This window comes from Ambystoma mexicanum, chromosome 13 (assembly GCF_040938575.1).
Source record: "Ambystoma mexicanum isolate Mex_15411 chromosome 13, UKY_AmexF1_1, whole genome shotgun sequence".
Classification (NCBI taxonomy): Eukaryota; Metazoa; Chordata; class Amphibia; order Caudata; family Ambystomatidae; genus Ambystoma; species Ambystoma mexicanum.
The window spans coordinates 202335129-202358343 of record NC_090938.1 but is presented as its reverse complement, the minus strand read 5'-3'; the positions used below and the strand labels follow the sequence as shown (position 1 = coordinate 202358343).

Here is a 23215-nt window from a genome sequence, read left to right as displayed (position 1 = left end):
CCGTGCTCCCACTCCGCCAGTCAAAACATAGAAAATGTAACGACTGCAGTTGCAAGAACTGTTCTATTGCAACCCTCTGTTCTTCTTCCTAAAAGAGGAATGAAATATGGCATGTTTTAAGCGTGATATTCATTGAGCATTATGATTTGTCAGAAATAGTCCACACATGATCCTGGTGGCTCGAAAACTCCACTACATTGTGATACGATGGGTCTCCCAGGTGGATTACTCAGATTTGGGAATGTTAAGCAGGAAAAACAGAACAGGTGTCTGCAGATGTTCTTTCTGAAGACATTCTGTTGGTTACCAGACATTTGGTCGGAAAAAATTGGTCGACTGGACAAATAGTCGAACCAATTTGGTCGAAAACCAAATGGTCGAATTTTTTGTTATTTTTATTTTCACCTCTTTTTTTTTTTTTTTTGGGGGGGTCCCCCCCAACCCCCTTTTTTTTCTAAAAAACCCTTTTTTTTAAAACGAAAACCCGAGGAATATATATATATAAATAAAAAATAAAAAAAATCGACCTTTTGGTTTTCGACCAAATTGCATCGACCAAATGTCTTTTGACCAGTTTTCATTCGACCAAATGTCTGGACACCATTCTGTTACATTGTTCATGATATAGAAACTTTAGACCCACTTGCATAGCTATCAACGATGACGATACTGCGGTTGGTGGGATCATGTGGTTACACGTCATATGTATCTGCATCTGACGGTTGTCTTAAAACAGGGGTCTGCATCAATGTTCTCTCCAGATGGTTTGGACTAAAACTCCCATCAGCCCTATCAAGCATAGTCAATGTTGAGGGGTCATGGGTGTCATAGTCCAAAACATCTGGTGAGCCGCATATAGAAGACCTTTGTTTGAAAACCGTGTGGTGTAACATCTGTTGACCAAGAATCAGCGGGGAATCTCCTTTGCCTGAATTGTAATGATACTACTTGCATCTTGGTTTAGTGCAGTGACTGATGTTCCTTGATATGATATGATAGGTTATTTATTCCACGCTTAATACCCAGAAGTTTCTAAGTGCCGATCCGGGGATCAAACCTGTGTTGCTCCGTGTGGTATTGCTTCCAAGGGGAGCACATTGCCCCCTGAGCTATCCTCCAGACAGCTTTGGTAATGCCATGTCTTCATGTAAGGCTCTTGACATCTAAGGGACTTCCTTGGTATGACTTTGATGAAAGTCTGCAGTGCCTTATTCTCAAGATTTGGACAAAATGTACTACATTCCTGGAATCAATGTTGCAGGCATAGAAGTAATGTCTTCGGAAAAGAGTTTCAGTAGTAAAGAGAAAAACAGTCCGAACAATTCCACTTGAGTTTGACAATCATCATTAACTTGTGTTGGAATAAAGCATAAACCTTTGTTAAAAAAACGTTGCTCTAAAAAGCTCAAAGGTCCAGAGGAAATGTCGGAGATCTCCTGCTTCTTCTGCCTTGTTTTTCTCCTGCCCCAATGTTGGACTTAAAAAGATAAGCTCCTCAGCTACATGCCAATGCCAGTTAAAGGACCTGTGGCAGGGTCTTCACCAGACAGTGTTCTTCCACTAGCTTTACTTATTGCAGCCGATGCAGTGTACGCTAGACAGTATCAGATGGTTGCATTCGTTTTGGAAAAATATTTGGTCTACATTGCTCTGATAATTCCTCAAACCGAGTAAAGACCCTGTCAAACTTATAATCAAAAATGTCCCTTCTGAATTTCCTCTGCACGCATTTTTATTTTCTTCACCTCTTTGTCAGAATCGAGGTGGTCTGTAGATCAAATTCATCAATGATGTATCCTTAAACGACAAAACGAAGGCAATATTTTGAAAGATGAATTTTTCATACTGGAATGCAGATAATCACATGACAAAATACAAAACTATAGTTGGATCCCAAAAAGTTTCATTTTTAGTAGTAGATACAAGCAGCAATGCTCCAATTATTAAAATTAATGAAGCTCGGGAAACTTTTTGTGCAGCCACTCTTGGACCTCCGCGACTTGATGCAGCATAAAAGTGTTACAGTGTTGCACCGGTGGGAGCAGAGAACGGAGACATAGAGTTCCCCCACTCCGTTTGCAAAAAGTGAAAAAGGGTTTCTGCGCCCATCTATTACTGCGCCACAGTGAAGTTCAGGTATCAACCAAAACCAGTTTTTCTTAATTCATCTTATATTTATTGATAGCCCATAAGGATGACACGTGTTTCGGCACCCTAAGTGTGCCTTTTTCAAATCTGGGCATTAAGGGTCGCTTGATATACTATCGTCGGAATGCGTGCACTGATCTCGTGTTGTCAGAGAGAGTCCCATCAGACTCATAAGCGCTGCGAGCACTTAACAATCTGGTTTCCTGCTTCACGCGTCGGGTTCTACTAAGAGGCTTTCAATAAATATAAGATGAATTAAGAAAAACTGGTTTTGGTTGATACCTGTAATAGATGGGCGCAGAAACCCTTTTTCACTCCAATTATTAATCAGCATCTGAAGCACTGATCCTAATTCGCTTTGGCAAGTAAAATAATTTCAGCCTCCATCTTCACGGTCAGTTTCTGACCATCGGCGGGGCAGCAATGGTATAAGCATTGCCACATCAATTCCTTCAAAGGGGTCATAAGGCACATTGGGACTCATTCCGACCATGGCGTTAACCAAGGCGTTATTAGCGCCTTGGTTGACACTGTTATTTTTCCGACTCCGCCATGGTGAAGGGCGGAATTACCGCCCCATTCCAAGGTTGGCGGGGGCGGTAATTCCCCATTCACCATGGGCCCTTCCCCATTCCCATTTTTGCCACATAGGGCTCAATGGGAATGGGGAAGGCGCTAATTACGGCACCGTAAATTACGGTGCCGTAATTAGCTCCTAGGTCCCTTTGCGGGTTGGTTTTTTAACGCCTGCAAAAAGCAGGCGTTAAGTACCAACTAGCAAAGGGAACTCGGAATAGGGCGGTAAGGGTTTAACAGCACCGGTCTCGTTACCAGTGACCGTTAACCCTTACCACCCTACTTGGAATGACCCCCATTGTAATTGTAATTGTTTATTTATAACGTGCTTAATACCTAGCGGTTTTTAAGCGTGGACACGAGAATCGAACCTGTGTTGCTTCACATCGTCTTGCTTCCAAGACGAGCGCATTGCCCCTGAGCTATCCTCCCGAGACAGGGCACAGACCATCCAGAATGCATTTTCAAACATGCACAATGTCACCAGAGAGCAAACATTAAAGACTGTGACATCAGCCAAAATTAAAGTAGTACAGTTTATTTTGATGAATGGTCAAATGAAACCAAGAATGTGATTTGTAAACATTGGGGGAAATTATATGAAGAGCTAAAGATCGGCCCTATTACAAAAGAATTGCCCCTTTTTTCTTAAAGATCTTCAAAATGTATGTGATCGATGAACTAGAGCAGATACAGCATTTACTAAATATTTCCAATGGTTGTATGCAACATAAGATGAAATGTGCCTGCGCTGAACTGCAGGTGAAATAATGTGATAAAACCTGATTAGGTTACCCATCCATATACCGGTTCTCAGATCAAGATGAAAGACTACCAACAATGTGTGCCAGTTTGAGGGCGACTGTTTGCAGTGCCCTTATTGGAAGATTGTTATTGATTAGACAAGTAATCACCTTAAGGATCAGATCACTGAACATCAGTCTGTGGCATGACCTATCATGTAACTGCAAGCCTATTAAGAGTTCAAGGAATGGAACTGTTCCAAATCATCCACTATGAAGACAGAATGTGATTCTGGCAACAAGATGCATATTGGATTCCATGTTATGTCCTTGCCAACCATTGTACCACAATGAGGACAATCCCTGGAATATTTGTCTTCATTGACCAAAGAATGCTTCATATCTTTTTTCAGTATAACATTCCTTAGACATTTAATGATTACAGGTTCTCAGTTCTGAATGGCCTTTTTTAGTTTTCTCATACTATGATTGCCTTAATAACCCTTAATTGATATGTGTGGTTGCAGAAGTAATGCCTGGACACAATGGTGGCATGTTTTTGGGTAGAAACCTTTATTAATTGAAAAAGGTTTAGAAAATGGCCTCTCTATCCCTAAAATAAGAGGGGTCACCCTGCCTCTAAATAAATGAAGGAAATTGTCAGAATGTTTGAATTATCGTCTAGTCTCAAAAAGCCTATTTCTGTCCCTAGCACGAATAACCTAAACCAGCTGAGAAAGGATGATCTCTTCCAAAAGTAAAGTGTTCCGTGTAGATCCAACCAACAGAAAAGTTTCCAATTTCTTGGGTAATCACAAGTGGCAAAAATGAAGAACTGTTCAAAACTGTAGGACTCCAAGGTTAGGGTCGCAGTCCTTTCCCTTAGATTCCTTCTTATAGTGTTTCTATCCCTTTGGGGCCTCTCAGACGGTACTTGCCTATATAAATGCCAATAGGCAGTTCACAAGTATATGCTCCTTGTGCTTTTCCTGTTTATCCCACCAACTTGGCATACTCCTTTTGCCAAGAATAGCATTTGTTTGCACAATGTTTTCTTCACTTATTTTGGGTGCGGCTCCCAGGTTCGCAGCATTCCGATTGTCATGGTTTCTACGTTGCCAAGCAAATGTCCTCTCATGGACTGTCCCTCTTTTGGATGCTAGTCCCAGACTTGCAATATAACTGCTTGGTTCATTCTTCTGCCAAGCAGTTATGTTTTCATGAACTTCTTATTTGGGTTTTCAAATCGGCTTGGTATACTGTCCCGCCAAGCCTTCATCCTCTCAAGGACTGTGCCCTCTTTGGTTGCGAGTCTCAGACTCGTAACATTCACAGTTGTGTGGTTTACTCTCCTGCCAGGCAACAGTCCCAACGTGGACTATATTTTTTGTGTGCAGGTCCCAGACTCACTGTATTCTATTTTGCTTTGTTTCAGTTTCTCATATGGGTGCTTGTCTCAGACTCGCACCTCATTCCAAGACATCCATGCATACATTTCACTACTTATCAATACGAGGTGAGGGCCACACCTCTGATTCCCGTGGTCATGCTGCAGGTCTTCTGTTTCTAAATATAAAGCTCAACCCTAAATATCATACAATTTAATGCAAAGTGCTGCGCAAGTTGATTCCACTTCCTAGTGTTGCATTTTAGCTTTTGTGTTATAGAGCAAACCTACTTAGAAAGCAACTGAGTGCTTTACAATGAAGGGAGTCATACATATAAGGGGGGAGGTTGCCTTATACAGTCTATGGTCCAATGGTTCAAATGGAGATGTGATGGAGGTTTCTCGGCTCAGACCCATAAGATCTTGGCATGCTCGACCTCTTGCCTGGTTTTGTAAAGGCTGTGAAACAACCCTTGGTTTAGGGTACCCCTTGTCGCATTGCTCCCTATATGATTCAGTCATGCCTAAAGGCAATTTAGTTGGCAATGTTTTCTTTACATATGTGTGGTACAAACACTTGAGTCCAAGATTCTCCCTTGTCATTGCAATATTTTCCCCATGCAGTCCCTTCCTCCATCCCTCTGTCACTCTTATGATGTGACCAAAATATACATTTTTGAATTCATTTCCCTCAATCGCATGGAGGGGTCCACGCATAAATGCATAAAGCGATTGCAGTGTCCTCAATGCAATTTTGATTATTTTCAGTGCAAAAAATCGTAAAATCCTCCCTCGATGTAATTGCATTGAGGGAGGCATTTACATGGATTCCTATGGAATCTACCTGCCTTGTGTAGGTGCAGAAAGCTAGCGGATTCCATGTGAATCCAGAGCATATCTGCCCACATAAAAATAACCAGGAGAAGGAGGAGGAGCAGATGCTGTTAGATTTGTATGGGGCGTAAATTACGATCCTTGCCGCTGTCCCTCGATACAAAACCATAAAAATCAAACTGTGCGTAAAAAGTATGTCTAAAGATGTTATACACACCACATGGAGGAAACCAATGCATTTAGTATTTCCAGAGTGAATCAAGGGTTCATCCCCAATGGCAATCACCGCCCTTTTTTCCACAAATGTTTTCCCACCGGTCATCTGAGAGTGGTGAGGCCTCCATCCCACGGTAGAACGCGAGTAGAGAACGGTTAGTATGCACGGTCCCAGTGTTTGCTTGTAGATGGAATGATAGGGTCTACAGACATAGAAGCACACAGGCTGTGTGCTTCTGCACCCGGGTCTGCTATCTCAGATCATGCATGGGGAGCAGATGGGGCGGTCCGCATCAGATCATCAAAATGAAGTGAGATTTGATTAAATAGAGCGCCCTCTCCAGACGCTGCTTTTCATTCACGCGCCCATTAGGCTCCCTGGGCTTCTCGCGTGGGTCTTATTTTGAACCTGGCAAACGGTTCTTTCATCTCGCGCAAGCAAATGAGTGTTCTGGGAGGGGCAATTATTTTGAAAAGCGCGTGCTTGATAATGTCAATGTTTGAAATTGGAAATAATTAGATGTATTGTCCAAATTTTTTTTTTCAATTGTGAAAGACTTGGAAGTGTACACATTGAATGATTTGTGGCATGGTCCTCTGCGAGGAAAGCATAATACGCATAATGGTAGAAATGGCGACTTTTGATAACTCCAGTAAATATCAAGAAATTATCATTTTCATTGCAGCAAAACACCACTTTAGTCATGTATTTATAATAACAAGCGAAAATGTACTCTAACAAATACAATTAAATAGATACAACTTCAAACCACTCGATGTATTGTAAATTGAACAAAACAAAACATGTTACTATGAGAAGTGAAGAAATGACAGCAATTGTCTCCTGAAGTGCTTTGCAGTACATACGTGTATTCCTGTAGTGGTACCACTCAATTAAGTGGATTGCGGATATGGATTAAGAGGGTTTGGTGGTGCCTCAGAATCTTCCAAAGTGACTTATTTAATTGTAATTACAATTACAATTAAATATGATATGGTGTTTCACTGCTGTGTCATTTACACAGGTTAATTTCTTACAGAAAGTTATTTGAACAATATGTTCCACCAAGCTTATCTTTGAAATTAATTCTTAAACAAAACTTTATAATCTTTAAAGAGTGGGATTTTTATAGGTTTTCTTATATTTGCCTCTTAATTGTTATTTTTTCGTTTTCATATCTAGTTATTTTTCTCGATTTTTATTGCATAGAAACCTTTATTCCCCACATCATTTTTGATACAACTCCATCAAGCACCTGCACTTCAGCTGATCTCTTAAAAGAAGAATCTGTGTTTCTGATTTATGGTATCAATCTGTGTTTCTTTCACTCACTCACACAGCCTTTCAGGGTTCTGCCTTCTTCTCTTTCGTATGCTACTGTTTTCCCCCCATACCTGGCATGTATAATACCCCCAAACTCAGAAAAGGAAAGTGTGCACTAACCTTCAACACAATTTCTATGGTGAAAACCGCAGTAAACACAATGTCGGCGTACCCCAGAAACTGAAAAACAAGAACAGCAAAAACTGCCATGAATATCAGCTTTAAACACACAAAGCAAAAGAATTCTCCAATTGAACATATTGTTTCAATTACACGTTTTGGTTTATTTTGTTACACAAAAGAAAGTCAAAACCATTCAACAGTCAACACAATCTGCATTAAGAGCAAGGTTGTCTAGCTTTGCATATTAAATATATGTGGCACTATAGTAACATGATTTGTATTTTTAAATGTATTAGTGCAAATGAGCAGTGAATGTTACATCCATATGTATTGAAATAGCGCATAAGCAGGTAGGGGAATAGGAACTTTGCCACAGATTGTTATGGTCGAAAAGAAAGATTTGGTAACAAAGATAATGAAAACGAAAATGAAAGCCTGGCTAAATTCCTAGATGCAAAGCTGGGGGGATAAATAGGGGAGGGGCACTTTTAGATCCCTCTACATTTGTTTAGTCAATCTTTTCAATGTATTGATTGCATTATGCTGAAAACAATGGAGCAATTTATCCAAATGAGGCAGTGTCCCTTAAATTATTCGATCTGAGGTCATGCAAGGATCTACAGTGGAGCGGATATTGCTAGTGATGTTGAGATGATTTCTGAATCCATTCAATCTTTGACAGGCCCTAGGGCTTGTATGCAAGTCAGACAATTATGCATTTTTGCACATGGACCTACATACACACAGCCTAATTTGAAGGCCACCAAAAGGGTAAAAGTGTGAGAAGTCTTTGGCTCTGGAATTGGCCGGAATCCAGTGAAGACTACAAGCTCACGAGTGTGAGAGTAAATACCAAACATCAGTCACCTGGTTCCGAGGGGAGTCCTGCCGGATGGGGTCCTCAGCAGCCAGGGAGATGCTGCTGAGGAGAATGAAGAGCAGGATGATGTTGGTGAAGGACGTGGCATTGATGATCCGATGGCACAGGATTCGGAACCTGAAGAAGGCAAACACAAGACAGCCAAGAAACATGAGATAGCAGGAGCCTCCAGGTCCCCAATTATATGGCACCATGCCCTACCCCCAGAAGCAATACACAGGTGGGCGAGAGGCTGCCCTGCTGCACGCCTCGTCCACCCAGGAACAGTCAGTCCCATAGAGCAGGCCTGCTCAGAAATATATCTGCCTGCATCTGCATAGTCCAAATCAGAGGTCTGAAAGTCTGGTCCTCATGCAGACTAACCACGCCAGGTTTTCAAGGTAACCCACAAGTCTACAAACAACCCCCATTTAGATTCACTGCATTAAAATGCATTGTAAGTGGATATCCTAAAAATATGGAGTGGGATTCACTCTTGAGTAGAAGGTCTGAAGATCTAGTGCTACCAACCATATACGGGTTTGACAGGGTGCTGGGTGCACATTATGGTGTGTACCCTACTGGGTTTAATAGTAAATAGCCCCCAAGAGTAGATAAACAAAGCAAAAGTACGTAGGTTTGGATACTGCTCATCTTAGGGAATATTTTGATCTATTTGTTGCATTTCCAAAAGGTGTACAGGGAAATGGTGATTTGGTTAGTATCCCTTTATGAAAGGTAAATCTAGGTCACCTACTTCAAGCAGACCCAGGCCACAGAGGCAGCATTGATGGGTGTCAGAGTCCGAGTAGTAAGCACAGTGCATCAATTACAACACTTGAAGGCTGACGGATGTATCGGACATCTTTAATTGAAACATTACTAATGTCAATATCTCTGGGCAGCTTTCTATTGCATTGTCTTTCAGCTTGCTGAACCATTAGGGAAGGTGACAAACATGCAAATCAGAGTTAGACTCAACCCAAATAGAGGCAGCCCAGCCCCAACTGCCAGGTCGCATCCCTTCACATTGAGGCCACAAGAACCCCCAAACATGTTTCAACCTCAATTGGCGATTTCAGAGTTTGGACTTGACTACTCTTTTGCTGAGGGACCAAGCCTTCATAGCATTATATTGTTGCCCAAAGCAGTGCTGGTAGTTAAGATCCATCACCTTCCATCCATCAATCTTCTCTTTGTACAAATCACACAAATCGGCTGTGTCTGGACAGATGTGGGTACTGGTGTGGTTAGATATCCAAGCTACAGCTCACTGAAGACACCCAATGAGGCTATAACATGTCTGGAGTTCCTTTGGTCTTGTGCTGAAGGGATGCGAGTGAGCAGTTGCAGCTTGACTTCCGCTTTTGGGCGGTACCAAGATGCGTGTATTGGTTACTTCCCTTTTGTAATGAGAGCACGGTGAAAAACAACGGTATGGAGGTTTGCCATGAAAAAAGCTAGTTGTGACGATCGATTCAAAATCTTCCATCAATTTTGCATAAGTTACCCAAATCAGAAAGGGCATGAACAGTTAAGGCCCCAACCTTGGCGTGCTTAGAGACTCAAGATGCACCTCACAAATGGCGCCCAAAGAGGCTGAAGCATGTTGAGGATGCCTAAAGTCTGGTGAAGAATCGCTGCGACATACGCCCATTTTGGGGTGGGACCAAGCCTGATTTGTGTGTGCTTTTTTCCACTTTTATAATGACAAAGGAGGCTGAAAAACAATGGTTTGAAGGAATGCCCAGAACAATACCACATGTCATAAATGATTGAAAATCTTTCATGCGTCATGTTTCCGTTTGGATGCACATTCATTGGCTGTTCTGCATGTGAGTAGGAAGCTTGGACTGCTGCTGCTTATGCCACCGCTGTGTGTAAAGTTGGTGGGATAATGGCATGCTTCCATGGTGTGGGACGGTGGTGCACACACTTTCCTTGGAGTCTCAGACAAAAAGAGGACAGACTTACTTGTTGGTGGGGCTGAAGATGAAGAAGGAGCTGGCCTCTGGCATCGGCACAGCCTTCTCTTTCAGCTGAATGTCAGCCAGTGGGCGTGGCCGAGGGCTAATGGGTATCTCTGGCTCCTCCTCCTCATCATCCCCTGGGAAGGAATAGGGGCAGAGGTGTGAACAATGAAACAGGAAGAAGTGCAGAAGAAAAGAGCCGTCAAGAGGAGGCTTGAGGGGAGCACAATCAAGATAGAGGGTAAAAAGTGAAAGATAGTAGAAGAGGATGAGCAGAGACAGTAGTAAAAGGAGGGTGGAGATGGGCACACACAAGACAGAGGATAAAAAGTGAAAGATAGTGGAAGATGAGGAGCAGAGACTATAAGAGGAGGGTGGAGGTGGGCACACACAAGACAGAGGATAAAAAGTGAAAGATAGTGGAAGATGAGGAGCAGAGACTATAAGAGGAGGGTGGAGGTGGGCACACACAAGACAAAGGATGAAAAGTGAAAGATAGTGGAAGATGAGGAGCAGAGACAGTAAGAGGAGGGTGGAGGTGGGCACAAACAAGACAGAGGATACAAAGTGAAAGATAGTGGAAGATGAGGAGCAGAGACAGAGGAGGGTAGAGGTGGGCACACACAAGACAGAGGATAAAAAGTGAAAGATAGTGGAAGATGAGGAGCAGAGACAGAGGAGGGTAGAGGTGGGCACAAACAAGACAGGATAAAAAGTGAAAGATAGTGGAAGATGAGGAGCAGAGACAGTAAGAGGAGGGTGGAGGTGGGCACAAACAAGACAGAGGATACAAAGTGAAAGATAGTGGAAGATGAGGAGCAGAGACAGTAAGAGGAGGGTGAAGGTGGGCACACACAAGACAAAGGATAAAAAGTGAAAGATAGTGGAAGATGAGGAGAGAGACAGTAAGAGGAGGGTGGAGGTGGGCACACACAAGACAAAGGATAAAAAGTGAAATATAGTGGAAGATGAGGAGCAGAGGCAGTAAGAGGAGGGTGGAGGTGGGCACAAACAAGACAGGGGATAAAAAGTGAAAGATAGTGGAAGATGAGGAGCAGAGACAGTAAGAGGAGGGTGGAGGTGGGCACACACAAGACAAAGGATAAAAAGTGAAAGATGGTGGAAGATGAGGAGCAGAGACAGTGAGAGGAGGGTGGAGGCGGGCGCACACAAGACAGGGGATAAAAAGTGAAAGATAGTGGAAGATGAGGAGCAGAGACAGTAAGAGGAGGGTGGAGGTGGGCACACACAAGACAAAGGATAAAAAGTGAAAGATAGTGGAAGATGAGGAGCAGAGACAGAGGAGGGTAGAGGTGGGCACAAACAAGACAGAGGATAAAAAGTGAAAGATAGTGGAAGATGAGGAGCAGAGACAGTGAGAGGAGGGTGGAGGTGGGCACACACAAGACAGAGGATAAAAAGTGAAAGATAGTGGAAGATGAGGAGCAGAGACAGTAAGAGGAGGGTGGAGGTGGGCACTCACAAGACAGGGGATAAAAAGTGAAAGATAGTGGAAGATGAGGAGCAGAGACTGTAAGAGGAGGGTGGAGGTGGGCACACACAAGACAGAGGATAAAAAGTGAAAGATAGTGGAAGATGAGGAGCAGAGACAGTGAGAGGAGGGTGGAGGTGGGCACACACAAGACAGAGGATACAAAGTGAAAGATAGTGGAAGATGAGGAGCAGAGACAGAGGAGGGTAGAGGTGGGCACAAACACGACAAGATAAAAAGTGAAAGATAGTGGAAGATGAGGAGCAGAGACAGTGAGAGGAGGGTGGAGGTGGGCACACACAAGCCAGAGGATAAAAAGTGAAAGATAGTGGAAGATGAGGAGCAGAGACAGTAAGAGGAGGGTGGAAGTGGGCACTCACAAGACAGGGGATAAAAAGTGAAAGATAGTGGAAGATGAAGAGCAGAGACTGTAAGAGGAGGGTGGAGGTGGGCACACACAAGACAGAGGATAAAAAGTGAAAGATAGTGGAAGATGAGGAGCAGAGACAGCGAGAGGAGGGTGGAGGTGGGCACACACAAGACAGAGGATACAAAGTGAAAGATAGTGGAAGATGAGGAGCAGAGACCGAGGAGGGTAGAGGTGGGCACAAACACGACAGGATAAAAAGTGAAAGATAGTGGAAGATGAGGAGCAGAGACAGTAAGAGGAGGTGGAGGTGAGCACACACAAGGCAGAGGATAACAAGTGAAAGATAGTGGAAGATGAGGAGCAGAGACAGTGAGAGGAGGGTGGAGGTGGGCACACACAAGACAGAGGATAAAAAGTGAAAGATAGTGGAAGATGAGGAGCAGAGACTGTAAGAGGAGGGTGGAGGTGGGCACACACAAGACAGAGGATAAAAAGTGAAAGCTAGTGGAAGATGAGGAGCAGAGAGATTGAGAGGAGGGTGGAGGTGGGCACACACAAGACAGAGGATAAAAAGTGAAAGATAGTGGAAGATGAGGAGCAGAGACAGTAAGAGGAGGGTGGAGGTGGGCACACACAAGACAGGATAAAAAGTGAAAGATAGTGGAAGATGAGGAGCAGAGACAGTGAGAGGAGGGTGGAGGTGGGCACACACAAGACAGAGGATAAAAAGTGATAGATAGTGAAAGTTGAGGAACAGAGACAGTAAGAGGAGGGTGGAGGTGGGCACACACAAGACAGAGGATAAAAAGTGAAAGCTAGTGGAAGATGAGGAGCAGAGAGATTGAGAGGAGGGTGGAGGTGGGCACACACAAGACAGAGGATAAAAAGTGAAAGCTAGTGGAAGATGAGGAGCAGAGAGATTGAGAGGAGGGTGGAGGTGGGCACACACAAGACAGAGGATAAAAAGTGAAAGATAGTGGAAGATGAGGAGCAGAGACATTAAGAGGAGGGTGGAGGTGGGCACACACAAGACAGAGGATAAAAAGTGAAAGCTAGTGGAAGATGAGGAGCAGAGAGATTGAGAGGAGGGTGGAGGTGGGCACACACAAGACAGAGGATAAAAAGTGAAAGATAGTGGAAGATGAGGAGCAGAGACAGTAAGAGGAGGGTGGAGGTGGGCACACACAAGACAGAGGATAAAAAGTGAAAGATAGTGGAAGATGAGGAGCAGAGACAGTGAGAGGAGGGTGGGGTGGGCACACACAAGACAGAGGATAAAAAATGAAAGATAGTGGGAGATGAGGAGCAGAGACAGTAAGAGGAGGGTGGAGGTGGGCACAAACAAGACAGGATAAAAAGTGAAAGATGGTGGAAGATGAGGAGCAGAGACAGTGAGAGGAGGGTGGAGGTGGGCACACACAAGACAGAGGATAAAAAGTGAAAGATAGTGGAAGATGAGGAGCAGAGACAGTAAGAGGAGGGTGGAGGTGGGCACACACAAGACAAAGGATAAAAAGTGAAAGATAGTGGAAGATGAGGAGCAGAGACAGTGAGAGGAGGGTGGAGGTGGGCACACACAAGACAGAGGATACAAAGTGAAAGATAGTGGAAGATGAGGAGCAGAGACAGAGGAGGGTAGAGGTGGGCACAAACACGACAGGATAAAAAGTGAAAGATAGTGGAAGATGATGAGCAGAGACAGTGAGAGGAGGGTGGAGGTGGGCACACACAAGACAGAGGATAAAAAGTGAAAGATAGTGGAAGATGAGGAGCAGAGACAGTAAGAGGAGGGTGGAGGTGGGCACACACAAGACAGAGGATAAAAAGTGAAAGATAGTGGAAGATGAGGAGCAGAGACAGTAAGAGGAGGGTGGAGGTGGGCACACACAAGACAGAGGATAAAAAGTGAAAGATAGTGGAAGATGAGGAGGAGAGACAGTGAGAGGAGGGTGGAGGTGGGCACACACAAGACAGAGGGTACAAAGTGATAGATAGTGAAAGTTGAGGAGCAGAGACAGTAAGAGGAGGGTGGAGGTGGGCACACACAAGACAAAGGATACAAAGTGAAAGATAGTGGAAGATGAGGAGCAGAGAAAGTAAGAGGAGGGTGGAGGGGAAGGGCATAGTATAGGTGTGAAACTAAACGTGTCGGAGAAAGAGGAGGAGCATGAAGGGGAAGAAGGAAGAACTTACTACAAGATGTGAAGCAAATTTAATGTGAGGAGTAATGAGGAGGAAAAGATACAGAAACATCGTGAGCATTAAAACTGTATTTGAAGGAGGGGAAGAGAACATATGAAGGGTAGAATAAGATCCAGTAGGAAGGACGTGTCATCTTGAGATTGTGTTCTTGGCTGAATAGACAGGAACAATGAGCTATGGCCATACCCCTCTCGGCTCAATTTGAAAAAAAAAATAGTGTTTAAAAAATTAATAAACACCAGTGTTACGTGGAATATAAAAAAAGACACAAAAATGATATTATGTAAAGAGAAGGTAGCAGAAGGGGAGAGCTGCATGCATGAGAGGATCCTTGTCGAGTAGAGAAAGCAATGGAAGGTCGGAAAAGAGGAGGCGAGAACAGTGGAGAGAAGGGCACAGGAATAAACAGGGTAGACCAGTAGAATGAAAGACAACATGAGTTAAATCATATTAAAGAATATACAGTAACACAACTGTGGCACGACTGCTGCTACAGTAAACCTCCCCGGCTGCGGAGGGTCTTTCAGGAGGCATCGTCTGGGGTTTGGGGCCCTCTTACAATCTGCCGCGCCTCCTTTCCTAACTGCTGTCAGGTGAGCACCTTCAAGCGACTATATTCTGGAACCCACCCAACTCGACATGGCAGTTTCACCGAATTTGGTGAAATGGCCGTTTTGCTGCTATTTTCACTCCTTTTTTTTTAGGGGGAACTGGGGTAAGGGATTATATATTTATGATTTCTAGAGAAGTGGGTTCTTCGGGGAAGGCTAGGGATGTGGGAGAGGCCCCTATATAAAAAGAATCCAGCAAAAAATGCATCAAAAAGGCCACTGTAACAAGGTGGGCAAGATCCAATATCTTGTATAATTTTGCCCATGCATACATTTTTCCCGAGGGCTGTCATCCCGGTCCAATAGCACAGCGATAGCACAGCCAGTAGAGCGCTCCCTTTGACATCTGTTCAGAGCCTGCTGATGCAGGTTCAAATCCCGGCAGGGCCAAAGTCAGCCTTTCATCCTTCCGAGGTCGATAAATGAGCACCACACACGGTGGGTAATAATAAGCAGCGCTCAGATACCTGAGGGTTCGTGGCGCTATATAAATGCAAAATTATTATTCATATGATATATGTTGATATTGATAATGCATGCTCCGTTTAATTACTCTTAATGATTACATGGTATTTGACTTTTATTGTCCATTGTAGTAGGCATGAACCTCTTCATATCACTAGTATTAGGAATAGGTCGCTTTATGGTTGGGTTAATCGCTCTAATTTGAATAAGCGCCCTATCGGCTCACTTTTTAATTTAGGACTGTGAAATTCTCACTATATTGTTTTCAAAACGGATTTGGTTCTGCTATATTATTCTCCTTACATTGCCAGTTTCTTTGTATTACAGAGACGTATACTCACCGGCTAGTCACGGCGACTCAGGCTGCTCGTACTTCATCTTGATTCTGTTTTTCCCAGTCCCCAAATAATACCGTGGAGGGGACGGTGTTCATCTAATATTTCATCGCCGTTGGTCCATTTGTCCTTCATCTATGTCCTTTCCTCTTTTTTCTGAATACCACTTTGTTTACTTCTCTGCTTCTTTACCATTAGCTATGTTGATCATTAACATCCCCTTGAGTCCCATGACCTTTTCTATGGTGACTGCGATTATATATAATCTCCATTGTCTTCCCTTGCCATTCCATATCTTACGGTCAGTCATTGTGATATTCATGTGTTGCAACTTGATTTCTCTTCTTGCCCATTGCTATGCTCTACTTCTGTTTATAACTTAACCTTAATTTCTGTTCCTCCAACAATTACCAAAGGTGGAGTTTTAGATCTTATTTTCATGCATCTACTCAGACTCATGTTATTTCTTCTGCTATTTATTATGTATTATTATTACTATTTGTATTATTATTATTATACTTTCTGCTTCTTTTTTCTTTTCTTCATGATGCTCCTTCCATTCTATAAGATTCTATCTTTTTTTTAATGTGTCATGAACCACCATACGTGTCCCTTCTGGACTTTGTGGTCCCTGACCCATAGGGGACTGAACTCAGCAGTATTCCCAACATGGTCGCTGAACGCTGTTTGCAGTCTCCGTGTTGTACGCTCTGCGTTCTACAAAGCAGACACGCCCCCGCGTCCCTGCCCGTCTCAAAGCTACCGCTTGCAGTAGTCAGACGTGTGATACCATAGTTCGTACAGCGATTACCTCAGATTCCTGGTTCCCGGTACCCTGAAATTTCATTCTCTTTCATCCTCCCCTTTTTTGTCCTCACCTTGCATTTCTGGATTGCCTTCGCACTCGTCTTTCCGAGTGCGTTCCTCTACCATTTCCTGGACTTCTTCGCGGACATCTGAATGCTTCCTGGAGACGGGTCACGAGCCACACGCTGGAACCCGAGGACTCCCGCACAGGGTTATACAAGACCTGAACTGTGCGAAAGAAGACTTCTTCGAAGATCACGAAGAAACAACACAGACAGGTGAGAAGGGGGGAAACCTGTGACATTATGTGATATTTGTAACCTTGCTTCTATTATAATTAATTGCATGAATTATGTTACAATAGATTGGTCTGTGTCCTGTGTTGATTCCTATTGGTCAGACCTTTGACCTATTATGCCATTTACCAGCCTTTCCCTAGGGAAACCACCGTGTCCATGGTTTTCTAATTTCTTGAAGCATTCTAGGATATTGCTTCATAGGGCTGAATACAGGTGCTAAAAGATAGATATGTTAATAATTCTGAGTTATTTTCTTTTTCATCCTTGTTCTAATTTGTTATTTTAAGGCTAGTATTCATTCTCTGGCTTCTTCTCCCAGTTATTATTTTCCTACCTTGTCTACACACTAGGTATCTCCCCTTCTCCAGTTCTTTATTCTACTTGTGTTTCTAATCATTTTGCTGATCATACTTTATCGGAAGTGAAAAATATTTGATTGTATTAAATCATTCAGATCTGCCAGTTTCCTTACCTTAACATTTTTGTTTTTCAGACTGTGATTGTTTCTTTTCCTTGTTTTCTTCTATTTCAGAAAGCAATATTATGCTGTCCTTCACCCTCTACGACAACCATCTGACGTTTTGCCTGCTTCCTTCATTAAATCAGTTTGACCTTTTTTGCTATTTTTTTAACTCCCTTTTAACTCTTTCTTAATTTTCATTCAAATTACTTATTTATCCACCTTTTTGGAACAAATAGTTTACACGCCGCTTACTGTTTTCTTAATTCACTTAATTGTTATACATCTTCACAATCTGTTTTTCATTGTTAATATTCTACTGAGCAGCTCTTCTATCAGTCTCTAATTCTACTCCTCACACTTTTCAACTTAAATTGTCCCCAATCTTAGTTTTGCTGAATCGTTTCACTGTACCGTCTGTGTTTCATCTTTGGGGATCACTTGTACTCTTCCTCAGTGGTACTGGCTTCTTCTTTGCCCAATCACTCTTTTGCTGTGTCATGGAAAGTCTCTGTTCATGGTTTATTTCTTATCCTCTTTTTTATGGTGTTCTCCAAGGTTCAGTCCTATCTCCTTTTCTTTTTTACTTTATTCAACTCACTTTTAGCCTCCTAGATTTCATCACATGGGTTTCAGGCCCATTTCAATGAGTCTGTAACCCAGATTTTTCTTTCTTGTTCAGCGTTTACTGATACTGTTCGTCAGCATCTTTCAGCATGTCTTCTAGCTATGAAACCTGGATGGCTTCTCATTGCCTCTGCCTTAACCCTTAGAAGACAGAGTTTCTATTTGTTCTGCTTCTCCTCCTACTTTGTCTCTTTCCTCTGTTTATTTTTCCATCGCCAACTTCAATTTGGGCATCAATCTTGTAATCTAGGTAATATTTTAGATTCTAGTGTTTCTTTGAAGGATGTGGTTCACTCTGGTTCTTTTCATCTCTAAAACATTTCGAAAATCTTTCACATGTTCACTTTTTCTTCACGTAAAGTTGTGTTTCAATGTATGGACTTGTTCCTCTTCGCTCTGCTGTAAGAATTTAGTTTTGCTTGAATGCCACTTCAGCGATTTCCCCATTGTTAATTTGCTAACTCTTTCTACCTATTACTTTAAGATTTGGGTTTCGTTTTCATTGCTTGGTTTTTACATATGTTCTTACCCTGACACCTGACTTTCTTTGTATTTTTTTTATATCATCTACACAGGTCTCTACAATCTTGATCACAATTTCCTCGCTCTGTCTCATGTCCTCCCTACTCCTTCATGTTTCCATTCATTTCAACTTTTGGCTCCCAAACTATGGAACTCTCTTTCTTTGGATATTTTCTCTTTTTCCAATTTAAATAAATTCTCAATATGTCTTAAACCTTATTTTTTAAAACATTCTTTGCCATATGATTCCATTTCTTAAAACATGCTTATATTATATGATCAATGGAGTTGCTTTATGGTGTATGTTTGCCAATTCTTTGTCCTTCTATTGTCATTTTTCTCATATTTGTACTACACAATTCTTGTACAGCAAAAAGTGATGTACAAACACAGCATAGATAAATAAATAAACATGAGGAGGAAAGATATCACCGTGTGAGAGAGGTGGGCAAAGCAAAAGCATCAGGACAAAGGGATCAACATTAGGAAACATTGCAGGGAAGTCAAATCAATAAGAGAAATTGGAAGGCAGAGAGGATGAGGAAGCTAGGAAGAGGATGAGAGAAGAGCAGGAAGCGATAGAATGTGACAGAGAAACACAGGAAAGGCAAGAGCAAAAAAGAAGGAATGGGAGTAGGGTGATGATGGAAAGGGAAGCAGAAGGAAGGATCTGAGAGCAAAGAAAAGCTAGACAGGCTTATGGCTTTGGAGCTACTCAAGATTGTTTACTTTGGTTTTAAACTGGTTGAAATATGCCCAACAGAAAATCTGACTAGGACAGTTGGATTTGCACAGGGAGAGGATCCTTTTCTACATTACAGCTACTTTTGCTATACCTTTTTACGGTTAATTACAAACATGGATAAGAGGGGAGCAGAGGTGGAGGAAAATAGGGAGGAGCCAACATGCAACTCCCGATTATCCAACTTGCAAATCTGCTGCTTACCTGGGAAGTCGGCGGAAGGGTACGGGTCCTTAATTTCATTCACATTCGATTCAAATTCGTCAATTTTCAACTAATTGTCAATTCGGGGGGAAAAAAAAGAGAATGCAGATAGTTACAATTGATACATTGATGTAAACTCCACATTCAGCTTGGAGGTGAGCTAGAGTTTATTGGGAAAACTTCAAACATATGTAGTTCCGAGGCAATACACTGTGGAAGGATCATTAACACAAGCAGTAATGAGCCGGAATAAGTAATAAAAGGCTATTAGCACATGGAGTTGTGTAACTACCAAGGAAAGGATTTTGTTTATAGGTGGAAAATTAGCACACATGAAACGTGTAATATTAATTTAAGGATTATAGAACTAGTAACCGACTTCACAAATGTTGTGTTTGTTTGAGGAATTGTAATGCGCATTTTACCTCGGCCTTAACAGAGATAAAAAACAATTGTGTATGTGCTGTTTGTCAGCCTGCTAATTGAGTCAGATTATTTGGAGTGAGGTCTATACGAGAGATTATAGCCCACATGCCAAGCATTCAGATTGGCTGAGAGGACATCTAGAGTGGAATCCATGTGTTAATTAAGCTTTATACACCCTGCCAGAGGGCCTGACTGCAGATTATGGGCCCTGAAGGCTGAATTAATGGCCTGATTACTTAGAGGGAATTTAATGAGGTTTCCTGGCCCCTGGATCCTGGTACAGATATAGAGCGTGATCTATGAAGCTTTTAGTACACCACTCACTCTCTAAAATAATGAGGAGAACATTTACATATTGTTCAGAAACACTTTACTTTGTTTTTGGGGTTTTGGCTGTTGAGCAACAGGGAGGGGCGCTTTTAATATTTTGTGGGCTTTCTTTGCTGTCTTCAGAAGCAAGACACTCTTCTCTACATTGCGGTTTCTCTGAAGAAAACAAGGCATTTTTGCAATTATGTATTTGCTGAGAGGGGTCTGAAGGATGACATGTGGCCCACTAAAACAGAAACAACAACGAATTAAAGCCAGGATTACAGTACAGTGCAGTACTGTGATTTAATATTGCATTATTTCAGGCACAGCGCATGGAAGTGGGTAGGGATTATGAAATGGGCGGAGCTCCTGTATAAAGGCATCGCTGTAATACGGCCGAGGGACCGCGCTGCTTGTGTGCTCTCTGGATATTTTTACATTTCCTCTGCATCCATGGCAGAGCGGTATAGTAGGCACGGAGTGTGGGATATTGTGGCGCTTGGCTGATCTGCAAACTATACCGCATTGTATAGCCTCGGATTGGCCAATCCCTGTACCGAACAGTACCAATTTAAAGGTAGAGACTGACCAAACTAATTCTAATGAATCATGAACTTTAAAGTTAAACATTGCAACAAAAAGTTGGGTTTACATGTCAGAGTGCGTCAGTGATGGACAAGGTTATTGACAAACAGTGGGGGACCTCCACTGCAATTGGGCCTTATAGTAAATAAGAAAATGAGTTAACAACTTACTCAGGTGCCTCACTCCATAGTTGTCTGAAAGTCAAGAGCCCTATGAATGGGTTTCAAGGATGTTTGCTGTATTCCAGTTTGGTTATTCCAAATAATGTCTCCTTGCACTTAACCAGAGCCATGCTGCCCTGTCTACACTTACTCAGAGCAATGCTGCCCTGATTGCACTTCTGCCCTTCCCTCCCACTGGCACCCCTCTCCTCCCTTCCCCTTGCACTTTACGTTTTAGCACTTGCACGAACAGAATGACACAAGGCCTAGTAAGATCATTTGTCTTGTCCTCCCTCTGTCTTCACTCCCTTGTCTTGTCGCGCCTAGAAACACCTGTGTACAGGCGCGTTAGAAATTACATATCATATTAAGCAATCAATTTAATGAGTTTACTGGGATTGCCAAAAAGACAACAATAGTAATAATTATTATTAATCATATTAATAATAAAGATAATGATAACAATGGTAATAAAATATTGGACCAAATTCCTCAACGATCGAACCATGCTACACAATAATTTAACAACAATCTCAAAAACCAGATACAAATGGCTGGAAATACAATAAAGGGCACTACATCCCCTTAGAGCACTAACAAACCTCATACTCTCCTGATATCCTGTGCCGGTCATTATACTATCAATGCAACACCTAACCCTAAGTCCGCGGAAACCGCTCCCCTCAGTCAAAGTGATAATAATAATATATTATACATTAGTGCATATTAGCTGTTATTTCCCCCCAAATTAATGGTGCCCCATTTATCGCCCATCGAAAGATAAAGGGATGGGTCAGCGGCCAGGATTCAAATTTGCGTCGTGCAGACTTGTCCCATGTCAGAGGTGAGCACTTACACGTGAGCTATCATCCCCAGCTATACACCTTTGCATAACTGGCTCCTGTGGTCTAGGAAATGCAATGGCTTACCTCGTTTAATGGACCCAGTTTCATGCAGTGGGAGATTCGATGGAAAAGGGAAAGGAATGGAATCTTATCCTAGTTCTGGGTTTCAATATTGATCCCAGTGAGCAGTGAGTGTGTGTTTGGAATAATAATCACATTTAGGGAATTCTTGTAAGATAAAGTCATGAGGAGCATGGTACTGCCTTGCGATGCTAAAATGGAAGAGAATGGGGAGGATGGGCTGAACGGTTCAGACCTGTAAGACTGGGAGCAGGTTTATGTGAAGTTGCTTTACAGCGAAACTGAACAATTAAGACAATGGAGGATGAAGTGAGGATTCAATAATGGAAGTGTAAAAGCAGAGGATTGTGGGATGGTGCCCAGACCAATGGCAAGGCGTGCCTTCAGAAAGGGGGGAAACAAGATGAAATGAAAGATCGTAAAAAAAGAGGAGGGATAAAATGCCAATGGGAGGAAGAAGATGGGGGATGTAAACAAATTGGAAATGACAAAGACCAGAAAGAGGATAGAAATATAGACTAGTGAAAAAGAGATGCCAGCTGCAAAGTAAATGGAAGTAAAGACAGCGCTGGAGAAAAGATTGAAGGCATGTTATGGTGGGTTGGAAAATAAATCCATTGATTAAGAAAGGGGTGATCAAGAATAGGACACATGTGCATTGACTGATTGTAAAATAAACAGTAAAGGGATCACAACATAATATGGGAAGGCTAAAGACAGAAACAAGGAGAGAAAGAATCAGGGTGCATGGATGACTAGCACCATTAGAGGTTGCAAGGATTGACATCTGGAATGGTGGGTAATGGAATGATGGGAGGATGGAACAAGGAAACTACTAGAAGATACGTTGTTATTAGGGGAAAAGCAGCTTAATGCTGTGGGAGCTGATGTAATGGCCAGCGGATTGAATGACCAGTGATGGCGTCACTGGAAGTTCAGGAAGGAAGAGGATGAAGTGGCTGCAGATAAGGGGGAGGGAAAAGGGAGAGGAGGCAGCAGCAGAGCTTATTAAGATAGGGTAAGTACACTAGGAAAAAAAAATGGGGCAGTGTGCAATGCAATTTGGAGAGATCGGAATGCAGGTGTAGAGGAGGTCCCAAGCACGACCCGCACTCAAATCGACCATTTCGAAGTACCAGGAACTTTCACGCCGAAATATGTGACGTATGATGAGCAAATAAACAAGCAGAGAGCCGCAGTGGGGCTCTGCCCAGTACCTATCACACTGACAGCACCTATTGAAGTACCTGGACATAAGAAACCTTGGACAGTAAGGTACCCATTGAGAACACCATATCAACAAGTGAGACAAACTGACGATTGCCAAAACAAAATGCCTGCAGAATCCAAGAAAGTCCTAAAGGAAGACGAATGGTGACGTCACAATAACTCGGACCAACTCACATATCGAAAATATGACAACTTGCGAATGACGAAAAGAAACGAAACACCATGGATAAGTGGCATCCTGAGTTTAAAGTGAAACAAG

At 42.6% G+C, this 23215-nt stretch overlaps 1 protein-coding gene across 1 annotated transcript in view; it reads right to left on the bottom strand.

Annotated features, from left to right (window-relative positions):
- The window catches only part of CACNA1S (calcium voltage-gated channel subunit alpha1 S), a 596588-nt gene that overhangs the window by 232347 nt on the left and 341026 nt on the right, over window positions 1-23215 (bottom strand). The window contains exons 16-19 of the mRNA XM_069633644.1: window positions 19317-19386; window positions 10185-10317; window positions 8219-8348; window positions 7349-7408 (exon numbers count right to left, since the gene is read on the bottom strand). Of these exons, the coding sequence (XP_069489745.1) occupies window positions 7349-7408; window positions 8219-8348; window positions 10185-10317; window positions 19317-19386 (393 nt within the window). The remainder of the gene's footprint in view (window positions 1-7348; window positions 7409-8218; window positions 8349-10184; window positions 10318-19316; window positions 19387-23215) is intronic.